The sequence below is a fragment of the Cucurbita pepo genome, chromosome 2 (genome assembly GCF_057944985.1).
Source record: "Cucurbita pepo subsp. pepo isolate OVF chromosome 2, ASM5794498v1, whole genome shotgun sequence".
Classification (NCBI taxonomy): domain Eukaryota; kingdom Viridiplantae; phylum Streptophyta; class Magnoliopsida; order Cucurbitales; family Cucurbitaceae; genus Cucurbita; species Cucurbita pepo.
This window is the reverse complement of record NC_141799.1, coordinates 4,302,558-4,327,378: the sequence shown is the minus strand read 5'-3', so window position 1 is coordinate 4,327,378 and position 24,821 is coordinate 4,302,558. Positions and strand designations below refer to the sequence as shown.

General features: G+C 36.0%; 3 protein-coding genes across 9 annotated transcripts; 1 reads left to right on the top strand and 2 right to left on the bottom strand.

Annotated features, from left to right (window-relative positions):
- The first annotated feature begins 1,878 nt into the window (after positions 1 to 1,878).
- LOC111788399 (uncharacterized) lies at positions 1,879 to 18,566 on the top strand. Of its 3 annotated transcripts, XM_023668732.2 has the most exons (21): positions 1,881 to 2,121; positions 2,492 to 2,784; positions 3,690 to 3,746; positions 8,745 to 8,772; positions 8,845 to 8,967; positions 10,635 to 10,746; positions 11,093 to 11,130; positions 11,231 to 11,284; positions 11,689 to 11,757; positions 11,908 to 12,024; positions 12,142 to 12,210; positions 12,768 to 12,847; positions 13,135 to 13,257; positions 13,362 to 13,608; positions 14,139 to 14,231; positions 14,319 to 14,486; positions 14,932 to 15,062; positions 15,138 to 15,270; positions 17,489 to 17,613; positions 17,700 to 17,879; positions 18,379 to 18,566. In XM_023668732.2, exons 2-21 carry the CDS (start codon positions 2,690 to 2,692, stop codon positions 18,416 to 18,418), a joined length of 2,082 nt encoding a protein of 693 aa, XP_023524500.2. In that variant the 5' UTR covers positions 1,881 to 2,121; positions 2,492 to 2,689; the 3' UTR covers positions 18,419 to 18,566. The 3 variants fall into 3 exon arrangements, with proteins under 3 accessions (XP_086977433.1, XP_023524500.2, XP_023524502.2); XM_023668734.2 differs by lacking the exon at positions 1,881 to 2,121 and having other exon boundaries at positions 2,729 to 2,784; positions 8,834 to 8,967; XM_087121307.1 differs by lacking the exons at positions 14,139 to 14,231; positions 14,319 to 14,486 and having other exon boundaries at positions 1,879 to 2,121.
- A 336-nt stretch (positions 18,567 to 18,902) lies between these two features.
- PRA1.H (prenylated RAB acceptor 1.H) lies at positions 18,903 to 21,433 on the bottom strand. 2 transcript variants are annotated; one of them, XM_023669464.2, is made up of 4 exons: positions 20,830 to 21,433; positions 20,205 to 20,341; positions 19,342 to 19,413; positions 18,903 to 19,267 (listed from the first exon to the last, which is right to left on the bottom strand). In XM_023669464.2, exons 1-4 carry the CDS (start codon positions 21,267 to 21,269, stop codon positions 19,197 to 19,199), a joined length of 720 nt encoding a protein of 239 aa, XP_023525232.2. In that variant the 5' UTR covers positions 21,270 to 21,433; the 3' UTR covers positions 18,903 to 19,196. The 2 variants fall into 2 exon arrangements, with proteins under 2 accessions (XP_023525232.2, XP_086977274.1); XM_087121148.1 differs by lacking the exon at positions 19,342 to 19,413.
- Positions 21,434 to 21,976: 543 nt separating this feature from the next.
- On the bottom strand, positions 21,977 to 24,717 carry LOC111789118 (uncharacterized). Of its 4 annotated transcripts, none has more exons than XM_087121637.1 (3): positions 24,392 to 24,717; positions 22,357 to 24,027; positions 21,977 to 22,254 (listed from the first exon to the last, which is right to left on the bottom strand). In XM_087121637.1, the coding sequence occupies exons 1-3, from the start codon at positions 24,443 to 24,445 to the stop codon at positions 22,189 to 22,191; spliced, it is 1,791 nt and encodes a 596-aa protein (XP_086977763.1). In that variant the 5' UTR covers positions 24,446 to 24,717; the 3' UTR covers positions 21,977 to 22,188. The 4 variants fall into 4 exon arrangements, with proteins under 4 accessions (XP_086977763.1, XP_086977764.1, XP_023525532.2 ...); XM_087121638.1 differs by having other exon boundaries at positions 22,357 to 24,022; XM_023669764.2 differs by lacking the exon at positions 24,392 to 24,717 and having other exon boundaries at positions 22,357 to 22,661; positions 22,809 to 24,382.
- Between the last annotated feature and the right edge of the window lie 104 nt (positions 24,718 to 24,821).

The window sequence follows — 24,821 nt, the reverse complement described above, 5'->3', positions numbered from 1 at the left end:
TAAAGTAGTTAGAGATTATTTTCATAATTAATATATTTGCTGCTTTTCTATGTGCTACGTGACATTGACATAAACATGCGAAAAAAGATCGATAAAAGTTTCATGATTTCGCAATTTATTTATTTACTTTTCTTTACGTTCAATTTACTATGGTTAAAATTTTATTTTAGACATTATAAATTTTTTATATTTTAAATTTAATTTAAATTTTAAAAGGGTGACAAAAATCTTTTTAAAATAAGGTAGGAAGTCTATAATAGAGATAATGAGTTTTATTACCCAATTATGATCATGTGGGGTTGGAGATAAAAAATTATTCATTATTTTAATTAAATTATAAATAAAGTGTTTGTGATAAAATATAACGAAGATCTCAAAAGTTTTCTTTATTAAAATTTATATTTTTAAAAGTAGACGATCCTAGTAATATTTAACAATATTTTATTTCAATTAAGTCATCATTATTTTGTCTAAAAAATACTCTCAAAATTTTTAAAGTTTCAATAAGACTTGTCGGACGATTAATTTAATTTAATTTAATTAATTAAACCTGATTAATAAGAATGATTAAAAAGTATATTTTTTTTTTTAGAAAAACAAAAAAAAAAGATTATTATTGATTAATTTTAAGAGAAAAAACGTTGGGATTAGAACAAAATTAAATAGGAGGAAGAGGGTGCTTAACAGTTAACACGCCCTAATCTCAATCAATGGCTGATTAACATGGATTATTTCCAAATTAAAATATAATAATAATAATAATAATAATTGAGTGCCTAGTCTATGCCGTAATAAAATTTTAACAATATTAAACATAAAAGACAACTAAATTTTTTTATTAAATTTTTATTTTTAATAAAAATAAAATGTTTTTAAACGTTGAATTTATAATAAAAAATAGGTATGAAATAAAATGAAAATAAAATAAATATAAGTTGGTTTGGGTAAAAATAATCCAATTTAACATGTGGGCCGACATCTAAGCCCAATAATATTCTTAACATCCGAAACGTGGCCCAAAACTTGAATGTCAACAGGAATTGCAGTAAATAAATGCATTAATTTTGTAAAATAATAAACCTTATGCCTTTTATTTTCTTTTAAATATAGCTGAAAATAATACCTCTATAATTTACCTATATCATAAATTTTGACATATCAGTAACGTAAAACTTACCCTTATAATTAGATTTATCTCAATGGTAAAAAAAAAATTAAGGTGAAAATATTTTTTACTTTTTATACAATTTAATAAAATTACAACTTTTAAAAGTAAGGTAGATATTTTGTACAAAATATCTAATAATTTACGTAAAAAAAAGTTTAAGAATATATATATATATATTTTTATAGAGAAAATACAAAATTCCGCGTATTTTGTTTTTGTGAATATATATTATACGTATTATTTAAATTACCAATTTGGTTATTGTGATTTAGACATCCAAACTTTAAAAAAAAAAAAATCATTTATATGAAATAATTTATCTTTTTTATAAAATTCTACTCCAAACTATTATTACGATCGAGTTAAATTTCTTTAACTATTTTTAATTTTTTTTAATCCTACCACGTTATATTGATAACAAAACTTATCTTGATACTAATAATTTGTAGGATTAATTACACAATAAAAATTAAATTATAAAAAAAAATTAATTAAGTTTTAATTAGTGTTTTTATCTCCCATTTAAGAAAAAATAAAAAAAATATATAAAATATAAAATAAAAAATAATGGGAATTGTGGATTATTTATTACATTTATACATAAAACGGTGCGTTTTGCAGTATCCCATCCAATTTCTCATTTACATTTCTGTCCAAATCTCGGGGTACAATTTATTTATTTATTTATTTATTTTTATTTAAAGAATTATTGCGAAGTGAGATAGAGAAAGAAGAAATCGAAGGAAGAAAAAGAGAAAAAAAAGAAGAAAGAAGAAGAAGCGAGAGGGGAGCGAAGGGTAGTTCCCATTAAAACCAACAAAATTTCTCTTTGATTTCGCAGTCCTCGCCAACCCTCTCTCTGCAAATTGACAGAGTGCAAAGGAGGAAGAGATCTATGGTGTAATTGCTCAGAAACCACTTCTTCCTAACATCGCTTTGAATCGCATTCTTGGGTAAGTTTCAGAATCTCAATCCGTGAACAAATTGATTGCAATTGAATTTCACAAATTAAAGACTCCGTTTCCAAGCCACTTCTTTGTTGTTGTTGTTGTTGTTGTTTCACTTTCGATGTTGACCTTTTCCCCCAGTGTTTCTCATTGTGTTGGTCTGTCGCCATTGCGTATCTTAGTTCCTCCAACCCGTTACATGTCTATTGTTGAGACCCTCTTGCTTTACTTTGGGTTCAAGGGATACTGTGCATTGTCTTATGTTTATGTCAATTGTTATTTTCATGAATTTGGATTCTGTTTTGTTGTCAAATTCATGGTTCGGTTGGTGGTAGATAATTTTGTATTTCTTTGGTGTTTTCCAATGCTATTCCAGATTTGATATTTGAGGCTGCAGTTGGGATTGGTAAAGACAAATTTTGGTCGTGAATTTGGGGTTGCCGGTTGGATTGTTTGTTCAAGAAATGAGGGAAATCTGGAGATGAGATGGTTGAGTTTGTCTCAAATTGTGGTTCAGTTTGGCAATCTAGTGTGTGCGAAGTGGGTAAGAGGTGAAAAAGATTGCTAGCATAAAATGTCTGACGTAGCGAGTATAGCAGAGGCGGTCGCAGCAAGGTTTAGTTCTTTGGAGCTTATTGGAAGAGGATCTTTTGGTGATGTATACAAGGGGTAAGCTTCGGTTCTGTTTTTATATCTGTGATTCAGAGCATTGTAATCTGTTACACCCTTTATCTTTTGGTCTGCTCAATTAAATAAGTGACTGGCGAGTCAGAAAATGGCTTTATGTGATCTTCAAACTAGTGTGGGTTTAGATAAGTATACACTTCTTTGCTCATTTAGAAGCCTCAACATGGATACGACGCAACACGGATATGATTGACTTTGCTCACTTAGAAGCCTCGGATATGGATATGACATAACACAGATACGATTGATTTGTCATTTTTTAATAAACTAGGACAGGGATAATGCAAGGATGCAGCATCTATTTAAATATACATTTTAAAAACTATACACAAGAAGGAAATTTGGTCATGAAGCTTATTCATTTTTATACCAAAAGAACAAGTGTTCCATGTATTATCCTTTCCCAATATATAGTTTTTGTTTCACATATAAGTATTGATATGGTTATACCTTTTAGCATTTATATACTCAAAAAACGAATTGTGTCGTTTTCGTGCTGGACACATGTCAGAGTGTCTCACGTATAAGCATTAATAAGTGTTGGAGTTAGTGTGTGACACATGATCTATGTGCTAACAAGTATCTTATACATGTTCGACGAGTGCTGGAGTGCATGTTACCCAAATTGTAGGGTCTATACTTAGCTGCATCGCTGTTACTTTAATTCCAATTAAAGTTGAAGGAAAGGTTATTTAATAAAAAGTTCAGTCATCCTTTTTGTAACCTAAGGTGCCGAAGCTGGATGGTTTCTCAAGTTATTTCTTTTTTGTTTCTTTTTCGGGAAGGGCGTGAGATACCAAGGCCTTTTCTTCTCTGCAATCAATTAGAAAATTAACTGGAAATGCTCATTGATCTAATCTCCTGATGCCTTTTGCATTTGCTTGCAGGTTTGACAAGGAGCTTAACAAAGAAGTCGCTATCAAAGTTATTGATTTGGAAGAATCGTAAGTACAGAGGTTGCTCTATATTTTTCACTGACGTTCATGATGAAATTCAAATTTAGAGCTCTTGTCTTAACAATGAATAGCATGTATGATTAAAAAACTTGGTGAATATTAAAATGGTTGTGTGGGACAAATTTTACCACATTCCTTGCTAAATAAGGTGAGTTTATCTTTAAATGAGGAGTTGTTTAATAATCCTCATTTATCTTTCGGTCTTTGGATGATTTTATTTTAATTTATTATTTTCTGTTCTAGTTGATTTGTGTTGCTCATTAGACTACGACTTTCCAATTTTGCTTTCTGTGCACTTGATAGTTTCTATGAGTCAAAATTATATTATGATTATTTGTACTCCTGACATCAAATTATTGCTCACTGCAAGATCAGCATTCATATTATTATACCTTTTAGCCTCTTCCAAGAATTTGTAATGATTATTTTCTTTTAAAAGAAACTTATATTTCATTGATAAATGAAATTACAAAATATAGGAAGGAGAAATCCTTAAGCCAGCGGGAATTATAAAAGATTCCTCCCCGTGAGAATAAGAATATTAAGACTGTAGTAGAAAAAGGTTGCATTTACACTAATGTAAAGCTACAAAAGGATGGAGTTCAAAAAAGTGTTAATGATTAATTGGAGCCTCTGAAAATATGGTTTTCCGGCTGTACTTGCTTCCATAAGAACACCCTGCTAATGTTGATCCATAAGGACTCCATGTTAATGTTGATCCATTGAGCTTTTTTTTTTCCCCTTATAAAGGTGACCGCAAAGATGTATGCAAGATAGTACATCATCTTGTTAGGAAGAGCCCTGATGCCCTTGAAAGTGCGTAGAATGATGTAACAAATTTTTTTTAGCCAACGAGCAGGCTAAAAACAAATGGTTATAGACACTTCCCTAACTTTGGTGGGGGGTTTTCCATGTATATTACATAACTTGTATTTCCTTTCTTTGCTCAACCAAAAAGAAAAAAATGGGAAGTCTTTAACAAATTCATCCACATTGTATGGACAATTTTTTTTTATTTTTTTTTTTATAGTGACAATTTCATTGATGGTTGAAATACACAAGAAGGATGTGTTAACCATAATGTTTACAAAAAACCTTCCCAATTTACAATAAGAGAAATGTGACTACAGGAAATAAAAGTATTAGGCAATATACATTAAGATATAGCGTGATAAACATTGTCGAAGAGCTTTCTATAAGTTTGTGTCCTCTCCGTGCATATTCTTTAATTTTTCGTTCCATAGATCTCAAAAGACAACCAAAATGAGATTTTTCCATAGCAGAGCTTTTGCATTCATGAAAGGGTGGTACGTTAAGGCCATGTCCAATAAATCCTTTACCTCCTTGGAAAAAGGCGTGTTTCCTCCATCACCCACCCTATGGAAAATTCGGTTATTGATGAGGTTTTGGTGTTTCAAATGTACTTCCATGGCCCCTTTGCAGAAGATGGAGGGGATCGATTTGTATGTGATGTAGAAGTATATCTTGCCTTTATAAGTTTTCACCACAAGGCGTTGTCTTCGTGATAATATCTCCACATTCATTTCATGAGGAGAGCTTTATTTTTCAGCTTTGTTGAAAGTAGACCAAGTTCTCCCTTGTATGCTTGGAGGTTTATGATATCTCGTCGAACAAGGCATGAGCCATCTTTTTATAAATAGTTTCTGAATAATCTTTCTATCCATAGCCACTCTTTGTGGCATTTTGAACAAAGACATGTATTTAGTGGATAGGTTGGACAGTGTAGCTTGTATTAGGGTGAGCCTTTCGAAGTATAACATGATGACCATGTTCATCCCTTTTTTCTATTTTTCAATAATGGTCTTCCAGAAGGAGAATAATTTCTGGTTCCCATGGAAGGATAATTCTAGGTACATATTCGGCCATTTATCATTTTAACAACCAAATCTGCTAGCAAGGTCTTTGATAATCTCTGCTAGCAAGGTCTTCGATAATCTCTTCTAGCAAGGTCTTCGATAATCTTTGTGCCAATATTGATACCCATAATTTCTGTTTTTTGGAGATTGATATATTGTTATGAGAATCTTTTGTAAGTTTTTACATGCTTTTTTCTTGGAGGTGACATCTAATAAATCAAAGAAGAGGATTGTGCCATTCGCAAACTAAAGGTGGTTGGTGCATAAGCCTTTATTTCCAACCTTAAAGCCTTTTATCTACCCTTTATGTTTGACCTTGGCGAGTAAGTGACTGACGTAATCCATTACCATTATGAAAAGAAAAAGGGATAGTCGTTCCCCATGTCGAAGACCTCGTGGGCATGAATCTTCCCTCTCGGTCTTCCATTTATGATGATGGAGAAGTTTTGTGGATGAAATGCTACCTTTTATCACCCTCGTCACTTTGGGCCAAAGACTTTTGCTATAAGAATGTTTTCGAGGAAAGTCCAATCGACCATGTCAAAAGCTTTTTCCAAGTCAAGTTTGATGACTACACCTTTTTGTTTCTTTCTTTTCCATTCATCTATAAGTTCATTCGCCATGAGGGATCTATCGAGGATCTGCCGTCCTTCTACGAAAGTTGTATGTTGCCTAGTAATCATTAAAGGTAGGATCATTTTAAGACGCTCTGGTTGGCACTCTTGCTATGATTTTGTATTGTTCAATCGTAAGACTTGTGGGGTGAAAATCTGCGACAGCGCATCCTTTCACTTTGCGATCAAATAGATGTATGTTTCATTTAGGCTATCATTGATAATTTCACATCTTGGAACACTCTCATGATATCGGCACTCAAAATGTTCCAACATTTTTAAAGAAATTTTGAGGCAAAACCATCAAGTCTTGGAGTTTTGTCGGAGCCCAGGAGCTATATCGCCTTCCCTACCTCTTCCTCGGTAAAAGCAACCTCAAGGGATGTTGCTTGTTGTTGATTGATTGGGCTCTAGTCAAGATTGTGGGGAAATTTGATGAGGGTATTGTCCTTTGTATGTAAGGGTGTGTAAAAGGACAAATTCTAATACAATTTCATTTTCGTTTACTAAACTTCTACCTTGTGTCGATAGAATTTCCGCAATGGCACTCTTTCATTTCATTGAAGTCACGTTATGATGGAAAAATTTAGAGCTTATGTTGTCCTCCTCTAGCCATCGTTTTTTTTTTACATTTTTGTCTTCAAGATTGCTCTTCCTTTGTTGTCAACAGAAATAAGTTTTGTTTTCATAAGCATTTTTGTGTGTGTTGAACTAATGTGATAGAGCTAGTTTCCTCCATTTGATCAAGGAGAGCAATTTGAGTTAGAAGTTGGTTTCTTTTAACCTCATTGTTCCATTTCTTTAGGACTTTTTTTTAACATTTCAAGTTTGTTGATGAAACTATGCCCCAACCATCCATGGAGGGGCGTGTTCTTTCACCCGTATTCTACCATTGACAAAAACTCAGAATGGTTCAGTCACATATTCTAGAAACGGAAGGGCGAGAGGCCCCATTTATAACAGCCCTTGGAAAGTACAATGGGATAATGATAAGATATAGATCTATTCAGTCTTTGAACACCGACAAATTTTTCGAGGAAACATTTTGTAGCCAGAAATCTATCGATGATGTCAGGGTGGGTGCCATCTGTTGTTTGACCAAGATAGAGACCATTATTGAGGGAAAGGTCAATGAGTTCAACTTTTCTTATTAAGTTATTGAAGTGTCTCATGCCTCTAGTGACTCTTTTGCTGAATTTTTCATGTGCCCGCCGAGAGATATAGAGACCATTACATTGTATGGACAGTTTACTGATCAAGATTGAATCTTCTTGGTTATTTATTGGAATGATTCTAGGATGCATGTTGTATGAGTGGGTAAAACTGATTATAAGAGCGGCCATAGACCAGATGAGAGCTTTCTCAATGTCTAACATTTAATGCTATTGCTAAGTAAAAAAAAAAAAAAAAGAAAAAAAAAAAGAAAAAAAGAAGCTATTGCTTTGTTTTTGGAAGGGTACTCTTGCTTCAAATGAGACCTATGTCATGGAACTTTCCTTGTATTGCATCTGGGGATTATTTTGCTTTCTATAACTTGAATGTGCAAGTAATTTGACCAGAGTCCTATAATCTGGTTTTATTTGATACTTGTAATTGTTACCAGTTTGGTTCTGATGAAAAATGGTGGCATAGCATCCGCAAGAAGCTAGCAGGTTATGTGAGGACAGGAATATATTGCTAGATTTACCTATATAGTGGATAGTATAGGTTACTTGGGACTGAGAGGATTGAAAAAGAATTTGTCATGGTATATATATAGCTTGCTTGAATCCAAATGCCGATACAGATTCATTGGTTCTATAGCTATACTTAAAGTTCATTATGAATGTCTCAACTCAAAGTTCCTGTAATTTTGGGGTACTTTGCTGTTTGTGTATTATTATTTTAATGGCTGTCACCAACCACATGCAGAGAATCTACCTGAGAAGCATGCCAGGTATGAAGGAAAGAGGGGTGTCGTGTTTTCACCCTTCCCTTCATGATAGGAAGAGATGTGATGTTGGGTTATAATCTTGGCTTAAATTCTATGTTACTTTTTTGTTATTTACTTTGCCTTGTAGGCGAGGCAACTATTGAAGAAAATATATCTGATCTTATTTATTAGTTTGCTTGGAATTAGCTATTGTTGACGAAGATTTCTGGAAATTGATAATAATGTTTGGGGTAACTTTATTAGCAATAAAATATTTCCATGTTCATAGTGTTACATTATCTTGCATGTGTAACACTTTTACTGGATAAAAAAAAATGTAGCCGACTGACATGCTATGTTTTTACTTGCTATTCATTTAATATCCTTGAACTGGAATTTTGTATGCATTGGAGGATAGGATGATTCTTCTTCACATCTCCATTTCATTTTTTTTTTCTTATACAGATGTAGTAATTGGTTTCCCTTTTGAATTGTTCATTTATTTAGTTCTAGTCTTCCAATGTTTTGTGGACTTCCTTTTCTGTGATGTTGCTAAATTTGTTTTTGAATAAATCTTCTGCAGTGAGGATGAAATTGAGGATATTCAGAAGGTATAAATTAACTGGCGAGTTAAATGAATTCGGTGAATGCTTTGGTGCTAATCTACCTCAGTTTTGTGCCAGGAAATTTCTGTTTTGTCACAATGTCGATCGCCCTACATTACAGAGTATTATGGTTCTTATCTCCACCAGACGAAGTTATGGATAATAATGGAATATATGGCTGGGGGCTCTGTTGCAGATCTGGTAAGTCTCTATTTGGCGTCTTGCTCCACTCCTAATACAGAAGTATACTACTAACCTATTAATAAACTACACAAAATTTAATTTGAAATAGGCCTAAAATCTAGCTCTAAAAATGCTCAAACTCAGAGTTTCAAGTACCAAATCATGGTGACAAAACCAAATATCTAAGGAAGTGCTCAATGAGCTCCCATACCTAACTAAAAGCATCCAATCCAGCATGAAAAACCAGTAAGTCTCATCCAGCCACAATTCTTCCATAACAAATCACAAGTCTTTAGCGAAATAGCAGCATTTCAGAATATCATATGTTGTAAAGGTAAAAGCGAAACAATTGCATGGGGAATAATTTAGGAGTATATTAGTTAGCCTAGAAATTGTCTCAATAAAAGAGAGTGAAGAGAAAAGGAGGCAAGACTTTTGAGCATTGGGTGTTAAGTGGTAGCCTTCTAAAAAGCCTTGGAATTTCAAAATTGTAAACAGGATGGACATCAAAGCTTTTGGAACAACTTAATTTGTTGCTGTAAACTAACCGTATTTAAGGTTACTCACATTTTGTTTCTTTTGAACAAGAAACAAAACTTTTTATTGAATAAATGAAAAAAAGACTAATGCTCGAGAGATACAAAATCCACAAGTGAGTGAAAAAAGAACAAAATGAATAACAAAAATAACATAAACACGCCCCAATATTGAACTAAAAAGCTGAATAGAACCAGCTTGCGGTGATCTTGTGGAGATTTTGTTCTATGGCTCAATCTTCTGGAATTTGAATTCGATATCCATCTCAAGTATTTAATAGGGGAGAGAGGTGTTCATAGGCTAGATTGAGTTAAAGAGACTTTTTGGACTTAGCCCAATTGTTTGAGACGCACATTGTCCAACTAAAATACCCTATATAGCTGATAGGATTAGCCAACCCAATCATAAAAAGTTTGAGTTGGATTGATTTGGGTTATTTGAGTTAATTTTTCAATAATTTGCCAAAACATAGTAATAATGTTAGTTATAAGCATTTGTTTTCTCATTGAAACAAACTTAAAATAAATATAATATGTCAATTTATCGTAAGTAAAACTGATGTCTTTAATTATTAATAAGTACGGGTTAACCCAAATTAATTTTAGAAGCATCCATGAAACTACTCAATTCTTTTTGTTTAAATGTATTTGATCTTAACTCAACCCGCATAGGTTTTCAATTTATTAGATGTAATCTTTTGTTTCTTATAAAAAAAGGTTTTGTTTGGAAAAAAGTCTGCCCTTGTTCCTAAGTCCCGAACTTTGGAGACATCAAGAGTTTTCCCCATTAAACTCACCCAAATATTCAAACACGCAACTTCTGAGTAGCTGTTATTCAGAGACTGTGGGCCTTAAGCCAATAGAGCCACCCCTTCAGGGCTTTGGTCATTAGGTTTTTTGAACACCACTAAAAACCATAGTAGGTCCAAAATTCTTCTTGGCATGCTTGATACTCCTACATAATTGCAATCCATCAAATTTCTATTTGAAACTCTACTAAGAGTGTTAGAAATTTCTATGCAGTGAACTGCATGGTTCGACTTCTCTCGTGTCAATATAGTTCTGTTTGTATTTGAGATGTCATTCATTGTACTATGTCTTTATTGCAATAACTTCAAATATGTTGGCTAACTTTTCATAATTCTGCAGCTGCAAACCGGGCCACCCCTTGATGAAATGTCAATGGCATGCATTCTACGGGATTTGCTGCATGCAATTGATTATTTGCACAGTGAAGGAAAAATCCACAGGGACATTAAAGGTTTTCTTTCTTCTTCACAACTCAATTAATTTGTATGCAATTGATTATTTGCACAGTGAAGGAAAAATCCACAGGGACATTAAGGGTTTTCTTTCTTCTCCACAACTCAATTAATTTGTAAAATTAACTGCTCATCATCCATGAAGGTGGTGATAATCCCCACTCCTAGCCCTCCCACCACCTCCTGCAACAAGGGGAAAATGGAAAAGAAAAAAAAAAAAAAAAAAAAAGTAGAAAAGAAAAGAAAAGAAAAAAGAAAGTGGAGTTTAAAGAGTTAATAGGCAACTCCTATAAATGAGTTTCACTTCTATGTTAGTCTTTTGAAAGATTGTATTTTACTTTGCAGCGGCAAACATTTTACTGAGCGAAAATGGTGATGTTAAGGTAAGATTTTTTCACAATAAAAAGGTCTTGTGTGAGCCTTGATTTAACTGTTAAGATGGCTGGGCTTTGCTTTAAAGGGCTAAAAGTTTAATTCCTACAGGTTGCAGATTTTGGTGTTTCTGCTCAATTAACAAGGACAATATCAAGGAGAAAGGTAGAGAATGATGTGAAATATTGAACTTCGTTCATTATTATTTTGTTCTTTTCCGCACGTTATTAGAATTATGTAATTTTTCCAATGAGGCTTCTTACCACTCTTGGCTGGCTGGTTGTTGGGAGAATTTTAGCTCCTTCTTCTCCTGCTATTTCTTTCCTTGTTAGATCCATAAAATATATTCTTATAATCATTATTAGAAGTAATATGAAAGTTTTTGGTAAATTCTTTCTGTTTGTAAAATTTTGCTTGTAAAGAGTTGCTTTCTTGTTTGTTTTTACTGTATAAATATTTGCTGATTTTATTATTCTGGACTATTTTTTCCCCTTTATCCACCTTCTAATGCTATTGGATGATATCTTCTAAATTTCATGTGTTACCTATCACTGATTTCATAACCACAGACATTTGTAGGAACTCCATTCTGGATGGCGCCAGAGGTTATTCAGAATTCTGAAGGATACAATGAGAAGGTATGTACTCAGAACCATATTTGGCGTTTTCATGGTTTAATTGGTTCTAAGATAACCACACTTCTCAATACTTGATTCTTCGTTCACTATGTTTCCAGTTCTCATATCTTGAGCAAGCATTGCAATCCTATCACATTTTACTTGATGCAGGCAGACATCTGGTCTCTAGGAATCACTGCTATTGAAATGGCAAAAGGGGAGCCTCCACTTGCTGATCTTCATCCCATGCGAGTTCTTTTTATCATACCTCGAGAAAATCCACCTCAGGTTCACTTAATAACTCTAGACTCAGCACTTTTCATGACAACAGTGAACTCCTGGTATGAAATGGTGTAGTGTCATTTTTCATGACATAGTAGCTTTTGTGGTGTGTTTTCTGAGCAGTTGGATGAACATTTTTCTCGCCCTATGAAAGAATTAGTGTCACTGTGTCTGAAGAAAACACCTGCTGAGGTAAAGCATTATTCTTCTCTTATGCACTGGTTCCATGTTTTGGTTGAATTCTTTTCAATTTGTGGTATATATAATTATCAAATCAACTTTTTTTTTTTTTGTTAGTAGAGTGTGAATGTACGATTTTTCTAGGAAGTTATGCGGTTGAAATTCAAATGATTACAAGTCACAAACTAGTGTTTCTATGAAATGAACATGAATGACACAGTGGGCACGTGTATAGTGATTCTTCAATTACTTTCGTACAGTACTTAAATGGTAGGTCAATATGTTGCAATTGGTTGATAATGTTAGGGATTTACAGGTTTTTTTTCCTTAATCTTTTTTCAATATTCATTATAAGAAATCAGGAGCTACTTGAAAGTCAACCCAAAATGTGCTAAACGTATCAATATTTGAGGCATTCTTAGGTTATTTTTAAGACTCTCAGGATTTGTATTGAATAATAATTCATCCTTTTCTTTCTCATTCTCCTTAATGTATATGCTCTTCCTTCTATTATGCGATTATATTTGTTTGTATTTGTCTCTTGTATCTTTTTGCTCTTTTAATTTCAGAGGCCCAGTGCCAAAGAGCTTCTGAAGCATCGGTTCATTAAGAATGCCAGGAAGAGTCCTAGGCTTCTGGAGAGAATAAGGTCTGTCATACTTGATTTCTGTTACTTTTATAGGGTAGTTCTCTGATAATTGCTTTACCATGTTTTTGTTCTTTTTCCCTTTCTTCACTGTTTATTTCTTCTAAATTTTTGGTGTCCTAGGCATGGATAAGGAATTGGTGTTCCTTTACTCCATGTTTGCTAATGTATAGGCCATAGTTCCTACATTTATGTGTTAATGCTTCTGAAGAATCGAGGAAACCCAAATGATATAAAGTTGTCTTTGTAAGAGGTGATGCATCAGTTATCTTATTTGTTGATCTTGATAGAGAACGTCCAAAGTACCAAATAAAGGAAGATGTAGAGACACCAACTAATGGTCCTAGAGGTATGGATGAAATGGACACGGTGAAAGTATCAAGAAATTTAAGAGAAGAAACTGTTCGTGCCAGGTGGGTAAACCAAATATATACTTGTGTCCTGTTAAAGAAAAAATGCCGAACATTGTTGATGCCACACTCGTGAGCTGTTTAATTCTTACTACTTATAATTGCAGCAACCAGAGTAAAACTCCTAAGAATGCGGGATGGGACTTTAGCATTGGGGGACCACATAGTACAGGTACTGTTCGAAGTGTAAAACCACCTCAAGTTGGGGAAAGAAAACCAGAAATTCCTTATGGTCAGGCTGCGCCTAGTAGAGTTGCAGAGAGCGGTAACTGGCTAGCTGCATCTGGAAATGCACCACGTGACATAGCAGAAAGCACTAGAGATTCATACAATACCGGGAATGCTAGTGAAGATGTAAATTCTCCTCGTTTTCAATTTCTCTTTGCTTCAAGTGCTCTTGCATTCATATTTGCTAGTTCGTCAATCAGCTAGATTATTAGGAGCTTGCTTGACAACAGAAATCATGACCTCACTTGTCCCAGAAGTTTGCTAAATAAAATTAGTGCATCATAAGGATTTGAATTAAATGATATCTCCTTTATAATATGAATAATTGAGTAAAAAGCTGGATATTTAATATAATCATCGATGCAATTGTAGGTTCAAAGTAAATCTATCTGCAATAGCAAGGCTTCAAGGACCTTTATTTGTTCCAGAAGTTCTAAATTATCCTTGCTATTGCAGCCGAGTTTAGTAAGGAAACCTGCAACAAAAAAAAAAAAAAAAAAAAAAAAAAAAAAAAAAAAAAAAAAAAAAAAAAACAAACCCTTCTAGCATAACTGAATATTATGGCTATAGTTTGAAAGTTTGTTGCGGATAACATTATCTCTTACCTTTTCTTCTTCTCCTTATTATTATTTTTATTTTCGATGCTTAACTTCCAGGAAGAGTTATCTGTAAGTGGTTCAGGAACTATTGTGATTCGGTCTCCCAGGGGATCTAATGCATCTACACAATTTCATAATGAAAACAATCCGGTAGAATTTTCTTAAATATAATGATGCTCTTGATCGTTTTGAGCTTTGCTATGCACATTTGGTTAAGAAATCAACGATGTGATGCAGTCTGGAAGTGCACAAGCATGTTTTGAGGACACATCCCTTAGTGGTACTATTGTTATGCGTGGTGAACGTGATGATTCTGATTCTCCTCGGACTCCTAAATCCAGATTGGGAATTCAAGAAAAAACTTCAAGTTTGTCTCCTGAAGATAGTGCATTTAACCTTGCGGAGGTTGCTTTTAACTCTACTGATTTGTGTTATCATCATTATTCAATGTAGCTGTTACTGTTGGTTTTATTATATTGCTACTAATTTATATTCAGTCGGGTTGATTTAATTAGTTGTAGGCCAAAACATGCGTTTTTAAGATTGACATGAGTATTCTTTTGTTATCCTGGTAATGGCAAATAGGTGGAGGTTGGATTTAAACATGGCAAGTATCTTCCCTTTTTAAATGCATCTTTTTGGTAATTTTTGTTGAAGTTCTGAGATCATGTATTTACGATCGCAATCCTTACTCATTTAATTTAGCATTTTGGTTTTATAGTAGAATTTAAATGTATCTCCAAAAAAAAAAAAAAAAAAAACCAATTCTGTTTGTTCCTTGCTAGCACACAAATCAAAATATGCTCCAGTGCTGTACAGTTACTAATTATGACTTGTTTGATGACTGTAGGCAAAGGCTGCAATTCAAGCAGCAGGATTGAAGAGAGCTAATGCAAGGGAAAGATCAGCTCGCCCTATACACAGCGACAGGAAGGAAAATAGAAGAACAGAGCAAACAGTGAGTAGCTCTGACTCTTCGAGGTACATCTAAGTAATTGCCAAAATAAATTTTGCTCCTCTGAATGTCGGTCTGTGCCTGATATCAATAATTTTCAGGCTTTCTCATGAATTCTTCGATGCACCAAGAGCATTGCCAAAACCTTCTTTATCAAGTGATAATGAAGAATTTGCAAAAATAGCCTCGGGTTCTGCACCTTTATCGATGTTGTTTATGCCATCCTTGAAAGAGGTAAGAGCTGATTGGAGTTCATAAGTTTATTGTATTGAATTATGTGCAGCCAATATCTTGCTGATCTAATAATTTTTCTGCATTAGTAATATCTGCGACAGCTGCATGATACTTTTGTGAAGTGTGTTCCATCTTGTTATGCTCTCTTTCCTGTTTTTTGAATAATCCTTTGTCTACTACGTCTTTGGTAGAGCTTATCTACTCTAAATTGGTTTTACTTCCAATTAAAATAAGAGATTTATTGAGAAATTTGAGTTTCTCATCTCTCAACTATTAGCTTCTTCTACTTTCACCACATCCTATCTCACTTTCCGTTCGACCTCTTGTGGTCCAAACTGCCACAACATTTTGTGAAGCATTTCAAGTCTTTCCTGGCCATGTTTAATGACGACACTGATTTCTCTCCTACTTTTATTTATTTTCTTGACAATTGGTTATTCCACGTCTTAAAAAACTTGCACATATTACATATTGCCATATGTAAACTAAATTCATGTATTTCTTTCTTATCTGACCTCGGCTTTCTCTCTTCTTTCATAATAGCAAGCTGTTGGGTAGTTCGGCTTTTTACTAACACATCATTCACATACACTTCCATGTTCTTATCGACCTACAGCTTGTTCACTAGCCTCTGGTGTAATCAGAGTGGAACACCTCTCTTTATGGGCCTCCCTGCATCGACTTTTTCTTAGTCTCAATCATGCCCCCTATCTACTTTTGTTCTTTTTAAAGTGTTACGTGCTGTTGGTTGTGAAAGATCCAAGGATTTTCACAAGCTGTAGGGCTTTCTTCTTCTTGTCTTCTAAATGTTGGGCCACTCCCATCTAAACTTGGCACCCTTGCAGCAAAAGACGGAATTCAACCTCGATAGCCTACTTTGGTCCACTGATAAATTTTCCAATTCCTTAACACATCATTAGAGATATTGGCTAACAGTGATGTGAGTCCCAATTTTGAAGCAGTATTCTTTAACAGTTGGCCCGTGGTTAAAGGCCAAGAATTTTCCAATTCCTTAACACATCATTAGAGATATAGCCTACTTTCTTCTTCTTGTCTTCTAAATGTTGGGCCACTCCCATCTAAACTTGGCACCCTTGCAGCAAAAGACGGAATTCAACCTCGATAGCCTACTTTGGTCCACTGATAAATTTTCCAATTCCTTAACACATCATTAGAGATATTGGCTAACAGTGATGTGAGTCCCAATTTTGAAGCAGTATTCTTTAACAGTTGGCCCGTGGTTAAAGGCCAAGAATTTCTCACATAGGGTGCTTCCTGCAAGGAGCGAGGAAAGTGAATTATTACTTTCTTTTTCCTGCTCCTTTAGCCCACTTCCTGATGGTATTGAACTATTGCCTTTTGGGCTGTCATATGAATGCCGCCTTTTCATTCTCCATTTGATCCCTCGCCATGCATTGATTGGAATCATCTCCATCTAGAATTGGTGTCTCCAACTTCGCAGATGTTGATGATTCATCCCTACAAATGGTCTCCAGTAAAATTCTCCTCCTATGCTGCCAATGTATCCGAAACTACCTGTCCTTTCCCATCGCCTTTTGTTCTATTGAGCTGAAGTGTTCATGAAGAGAATTGGTCATGCACTCAGACACTAGCTCCACTGTCTTCAACAGTGACCTGCTATCTTCTCTCATGTTTGTGTCAGCAGCTGTTACATAGAGGACTGGATCCTAGCGATTCTCCTCCAGTGTCTTCACCTCAACCATTTCCAGGCGTCAAACTGCTCTGTGATACGATGAGAGAGCTGTTCTAAATTTGATTTACTTCCAATATATCAACAGAAATACAATGTTTGGAGGAGAAATTGAGTCTTCCGTCTCCCCATACTAGGTACTTCCTACCTTGGCATCCAATCTCCCTCCTTTTGTTATGATCAGATTTGCAGCTCCTTAAAAACTTGTAAATTTTACCTTTGCCCCACGCTAGCTTACTGACTTCATGACAAGGTTACTTATCCAACTTGGAATCTCTCTTCTTTCATCTTCCTATTACTTGGATATACAAATTTAAGCCTGGGTCTCTCAATATCCTCATCCCTAGATAGGCCTTTTATGGTGCATTTATTGCACATGAGCTTTAGATTTGATTCCTTAGCAAATTGTTCTGTCAGAGTGATAACCAACGTGCACAATTCAACGACATTTATTTTCTGAGTACAAATGTGCTGAAAAGTGTAACCTCCTCTTACATGTCATCTCAGGTAGTTGCAGATGATTCGGAAGGATCACCTTCTCGCACTGTAATTAATGCACTTATAAATATGGAACGCGTAAAACCTGGATCATGTGAAGTTCTTGTTACCAAGTTGCTCCAGAAATTGGCCAGGTTTGTTAGTTCTTTCATTTTCTTAATCCCTCCCATGTCGCGCTATGTTAAGTTCTCATAATTAACATCGAGAAACATCTCTGCAGTTCTGAGGAATCTTCACTGAAAAATTTACAAGACTTGGCCACTCGCTTATTCAACAAGGCAAAGACAGTTCCTGAAGATACACAAGATGTCGCCGATTCTGATAGCAGCAAAAAGCAATCGAACAAGGAACTTCATTCAAATTCTAATTTGAGCTCGCTTGCTAGATTTTTACTCTCCAGGTTTGTTTTATGGTAATTGTCATTCCTTTTTTTATCCAGTGGTAAAAAAATATTTGGTTCTACGCAAATAGAGTGATGCACTGTTTTCGTCTGTGCTATTTATTAGACTAGGGAATCTTCAGCTCATCCGTCACCCATTTCCTTTAGCCTCGCCCATATTCATCCACTTGATTATGTATTTAGAATTGCACACCATAGAAAAACTGGAAAATTTCTAGAAACATGACATAAGATAAATTTTTGGCAAATCTGGCTAAGAAATATATTCTCACCTAAGAGATTAGAGGTTTGAATTCCTCAACTACACATTAGTGGACAAATAAAACTTGAGTATTCATATCAAGTTCTTGTAGAGTGACTAATAAAACATCATCAGGACGGACTAAAAACGCTTTACATTAGCAGATTTGAAAGTTAAAGAATTTTGGGAAGAAATCAAACATTGTTTCTGATTACTGCCAAATGGGCTTGAGCTAAACTGCATGGCTTTGTGAATCAGATGGCAAGGTCAGGTATCAAGGGATCTGAGTCCAGCTTGAAAGGGAGAAAGGTTGTGTATTTGTTTGATATTTTTTATTCTTGACGGTGCATTATTTGAGTTGATGTACATACGTGGTTGTAAGAAATGGTGTATTAATTATTAATTGGTGATTTTTGCTTATGAAAATTTTTGTTTTGTTAGCAGCATTTCACATTTCTTTGAATATGGGTGCTTGCTATTCATTGCATTCACATTTGTAATACTGATACGAATTATTTACTCTATTGAAATGCTATGAATAGTGGAGAGTTTGAACACAAAACTCAAAGAAAAAGCAAAGTTATTATCCATCTGAAAATCAAGGACATTTTCATGCACATCGATATCGACTTCAACATTTCGAATCCTGCATATATATTGCATGGTTCTATTACTCCCGTAATTTTAAAATTTTCCAATTGTCCTTGATTCTTTGAATATATATTTTATATTAAAAATCTAGACTAGTTTGAATCATCCAAATACATTGTACTAGTTTGGTAGATTCATTAGCAGAATTGACAAGAACATCATTCATTTTCTACTAACATTATTATGGCTCTAGACAGGATTAGTAGTACCATTTTCAGGGATAATTGAAAATTAACTTTCTTTGAACATGCCAATACAACTTCTACCCCCTGTGTTCTAATACAACGAATGCTTTTTGTACTTTAGAATGCAGAATTACCAGGCACTTTTTATCTTATCATAGATTCAGATGTGGGTATCTTGCAGCAAACTTGCTCAAACATAGCTCACATATAACATTACAAATATTTGTTGTCTATAGCTACCTATTTTCGACTCCCAGTAGATGGGGGCTTGGCGAGAGTCAGCTTCCGAAATGCAGCGTGCAAAATCATGCCTGCAAACGTTTCAAACGATAAGAATTACTGATGAAGAACTCTATTACATAGCATAGAAATGTTTCGGAGTCACCTGTATACCCAATACCGAGTGCACAGAAAATTGCCATTTGAAAGTTGGAAAATAAAAGGATAATGACAGTCACTGCAAAATATTATAGTAGTTCAGTATTTGGAAGAAAAAAAGGATTATATACGATGATTACTGATGTAATGAACTAACAATAGCAGCTCAAACAATTGTGGATCATGCATGGTAATTTACATGGAATTGATTGGTGTATGTATGCATGCAGCAGGAGCCCGCATAAACAATTTTACATCCCAGAATTCTCAGGTCACTACTAGTAGAGATTATCTTTTTTGGGCTTTTCCTTTTAGGCTTTCCCTTAAGTTTTTAAAACACGTGCTAAGGAGAGGTTTCTACACCCTTATAAAGAATGTTTCGTTCTCCTCCCCAACCGATGTGGGATCTCACAATCCACTCCTCTTCACTTGTTCCTCTCTCTAATCGATGTGGGATCTCACATTCCACCCCCTTTGGGGCCCAACGTCCTCGCTGGCACACCGCTCGGTGTCCACCCCCTTCGGGGCATAAAGTCCTCGCCAACACACTGCCCGATAACTATCTCTTATACCATTTGTAAGAGCCCAAGTCCACCGTTAGCAGATATTGTCCTCTTTGGGCTTTCTCTTTCGAATTTTCCCTCCAGGTTTTTAAAATACGCCTGCTAGGAAGAGGTTTCCACATTCTTATAAACAATGCTTCATTCTCCTCTCCAACCGATGTAGGGTCTCACATGCTGCCTAACCGATGTAGGGTCTCACATGCTGCCTAACCGATGTAGGGTCTCACATGCTGCCTACCCCGCCAACACATTGGCTCAATTTCTCAGCATACGGCACAATTGAGCACTTAAAAACGTTAAAACTCACCACACTGAGCAACGCGAACCAAACACTGCCAAACAACTGGATATTTGTCTAATCCCCACCTGTTGCAACAAAACTTAACAACGTCCCAAAGTGCCATACATGATATCAACCCAAGAAGGGCAACAGGCATCTGGTACCTGAAATCATCCACAACAAAATTTAAACATAAGAAACAAGGGAATGAACGAATAACATGACCAACTGATAGTGTTCGAGTTTAATGACCAACAAAAGCAATGGCTCTCCGTTCACTCAAACCACTTGAATCCACAAAAGGAAAACATAAGAAGAAACTGCAAGTGCCTTGATAGTTTCATCTAATCCAACCATTTCGAATAGCTCAAAGCCAATCCACATTTTGTAATGCACAGAATTTACACTGGGATTGGCATTGGAGTAGGCTTCAACAATCCAATCAAACAACTAAAGCCATCACCGTATCTAAACAAAATGCTTTTAACAAACCAATTTGTTCGCAGCTTCCACTGCTCTCCTCTTCATGAAAAACCAAACAGAACCCAATACGCAACCCCCATGAAAATCAACAACTTCAAGAACAGAATGTACACCCACCAATAAAATCCAATAACGAGAGAGAGAGAGAGAGAGAGAGAGAAGAACATACAGCGTGCAGACAAAGAAGAGAACAAACAGGGACGCGTAATTGCGAGCATAGCGTTTAGCATTCTCATGGGCTCTTAGACGAGCTTGAGCAGGCGAAGAAGGAAACGAGTACGACTCAAAAGACCCAATAAACCCAGAAGTCCAGGAGGGGGTTGGCCCAGAGAAATCCGCAGCAGAGAGCTTGGCAAAGGGGTTAAGGGTGAAAATGGAGAAAAGGGTCACGATTCGAGAGAAAAGGGAGATGAAGAAACCAGTAGCTAAAGGGGTGGTGGGGGCGGAGGTGGATGTGATGGGGGCAGCAGCGGCGGCAGCGGCGGAGGAATGACGGTGGACGTCAGAGGTGCGCTGATCGATAATTTCAAGGTAGCCGGAATCGCGAAGCCATGAATCGAAAGCACCGTCAGGGACGCTGAGGGAAAGTGGGTTGGGTGAGAAACTCATTCGTAATCCAAGCAACAAAATCAAGGGATTCAGAATCAGAAGAGAGAATTTGAGAAAATGGGTTATATATAAAGGGGAATTGTAATGGCCTTGTGGTTGAAGATTGTTGGTTCCAGATTCTTGTTTTATTCTGTTTTGTTGCAGATTGATGGAGGTGTCTCATGATTTCTCCTCCGTCTTGCCAATCAAATCATCAACGCCACGGTTCAGATTCCCGGCGGGCCCGGCGTCCGGGTTATTGGGTTCTTCTTTTGACTACAAAAATACTATTTTTTTCAATAATATTCTTAAATTCCATTGCTTGGCCCCTCTTTTGGAATCATAATTTTGGAGTGCACCATTCTGAAGTCCAAGAACAACTTTAAAAAAAAAAAAAAAAAAAAAAAAAACTATATCCTATTGGATTTGTATCCTATTGAAATTTTATATCTCAGATTCTAAATATACTTGCACTTTTTTCCTTTCTAAAAGGAGATCGATCACTAGGGTAGCTTTGGCTTGCCATCGAGTCAAGAAATTCATGAATCTTTCGTTTGGTTGCTGGTGAGACATTTCCAACCCTCTTCTGGTTTTACTTTAATCGGGGTGTTATAATTTTCTATTCTTTCAAAAAAAGCATTGTCGATATCATCCCAATATTTCGGGATAGATTTGGCAACCTGTGTGAATCATGGCTGGCTCCGAACATCACAAAGAAAACTTGGATCTCGTTTGATCAAATGGTCATATTGATCATTCTGATGGAAAAGTTAACAGACAAATGCTACCAATTGGCTGCACTAATTATTGTTCATATTTCAAGGCTTTATAGATCCATCGCACAGAAAGCGAATGGAAAATTCTAATCCAAAACTCCACAATCTTTGGAATGGGAAGCAACAGGAGCATCCTACAAGGCTGCAAAATCATGGATCTTAAGTCACCGCTTGAGTTGCCTCCTACTCAAACCAGGAGCTCTCTTTGGAATGTACACCTTGTAGTTCACCTGAAATGAATATTTGCAGATCCGTTCCAAGTTCTTAACAAAACTAGTACAATTATACTCCCTGCTGAATATATAAATTTAGTCAGTACTCAATATTCTCACCTGCACCATTTCACCACCCCGCTTTACCGACATGGTTTTCTGTTCGAACTGTGAGCCTTCACCACTCTCGTGTCTGGACTCGTTCAAGAGATTTTCTCCTGAAATAGAATTAAGGGAAGAAGAAGAAGAAGGCTTGTGAGCTGGAGATCCAAAACCATTTTGAACATCATTGTTCCTCATCTGGGTCTGAGTTTGAGCGGTTTCACCGTCGCCCATGTCGGATTTAGATGGCTTTGTTTGGATAGATTCCTGAGAGGCAGATGCCTGCTCGGTAAGAGAATCAACATTCGACTCGGGCTTCAAAGCTGCAATAACCAAATTGCTTCTGTTAGTTGTTGGACAAATATCTGCATCTGCCTTCTGGCAAATACTATCGTTTACAACCTCCTGGTCTACTGACGAAATATGCTGCTTCAGTTCATTCATATCATTGCTTCCATTGGAAACCTTACCCAGGCGCTGTGAAGAATAGACAGGATCATACGTAGATGCAACGGCCGAGTCCATTTCATCGGTAGATTTAACACCATTTTCAATTATCATTGAATTTACAGTGTTCCCTCCACCTTGTCTAGAGAACCTGTCACCATTTATCCCAGCCTCATCCCTAGGGGAAGTCACGTGAACCGACTTAGAGACGGGGGAGTCCAGTTGCTTCGCATCATTACTATTGTCAACTTTGCAATTAGCAGGAGTTTCCACATTCCTTGGGAGCACCCGTTTGTACTTCCTTAGGTTTTCCAAAGCCCTCTGTCTTAAAATCGACTCTAAGTCGATACAGTTTGTGTCGTCGGTGTTTACAGAACAACCATTCTTTCTTTCATATAAAGGATGGTCATGAGTTGATCCTCCATGGTTATTGTTGCTTCCTTCATTTTGAACTCCATCATCTTTCACAACTATAGAGTTTCTATTGTCAGTTATAATCACTGGTGCCTCTTCAGATATAAGATTATCTAATTCTCTATTACTCATCCCATCATTTCTGTTTATATCCCCAAAAGAAGGGTGGTCATGATCAGGTTGATGCGTGACGTTTTCTGGTAGTTCATTCCCATCAAACGTCTCTAATTTATCTTCCTCTCCTACTACAACGATTACAGATCTTAGTCGTCTAAAGTTATTTTCAACATAACAGACATCCTCAACCTCATTCTGATGATCACTACCTTCACTACATAAAGAGCATGGCGAATGACTCTTTGACCGATACCGACTCCGTTCAATCTTCCCCATATTTTCTTTCCTCCTTCTAGACCTGCCCTTACGCCTATCGATTTCCCTCTCATTGCTGGTTGTACTCCCATCTCCACAAGTCGAGCAGCTCAAAGAGTCACTACTTGTGGCACGAACACTCGCATCTCGTTTACGCTTCTTTTTATTGCTCTTCTTCATCTCCCAACACTCGTCTCTCTTTGAATGCTTCCTCTTTCTGGGATGAGGGGAGTAATCCCTTCTTTGACGGTCATGAGATCGCTTCTTGGCTCTCTTTTTAGCATTCTTACGCATCTTGGATCGAGATCTTCCCACTTTTTCGTCATCCTCCGTGCTAGAAGAAGACAATGAAGTTGAGCTTTCAAAATCATTGTCAGAGCCAGAGGGAGAATCATGGCGATATCGCAGCTTCTTGGACTTCAGTTTCCTACTACTCCTACTCTTTCTCCTACTTCTCTTCATGGTTTGAGCCAAAAAGGTGAAAAGGACACAAAACAAATTCACATCGGCATCAAAATAATCGTATATGAGGTAAGAGCGGCAAGAGATGGAGCAAACATTCATATTTTAAACCGCAACCACAATACCAATATCACATTTACCAATTGCCAGCTGAAAGCAAAACTAAAAAAGTGAAAGACGAAGAAGAAACTCATACACAAAAACTTAAAATTCAAGCATACAAATCGACCAAGCAAAGATTTCCCAGATATATTCGTGAATTCATAAGCCAAACTACAGCATAATCTTAGAACAATTCCCGTGTGTGTGTGTGTGTGTGTGTGAGAGAGAGAGAGAGAGAGAGAGAGAGAGAGAGTACCTGGGATGAGGAAGTCTTGGAACGCCCCTTCTTGCGAGAAGAGAACTTTCCCATCGGGATTTAACCTGCAATTACCAGGGAGAAGAACGAAAAAACAGATAAAAGGGGGAAAATTGAAAGCAAAAAGAGAAGAATCAAATTGAATGTGGGAATTAGGGTTGGGAAATTAGAAAAGTGAAGGGATTGGAGGTTGATGAAGGGTTTGCTCTGTTTCCGACGGATCTCATCGCAAACTGGAAGAGGTCCGTTTCTCTTTTCGTTGACAACCGCTGTCCTTCACACTCTTTCTCCAAGTTTATTCGTGTCCACTTTTTGAATTAATTAAGTGTTTTTCCTTTTTAATTTTTTTTTTTTTTTTAACAATTTAAAATTAAAACATTCCAAGTATTTTTATTTACAAAATATTTATACTGTTATCAAATTCTCAAAG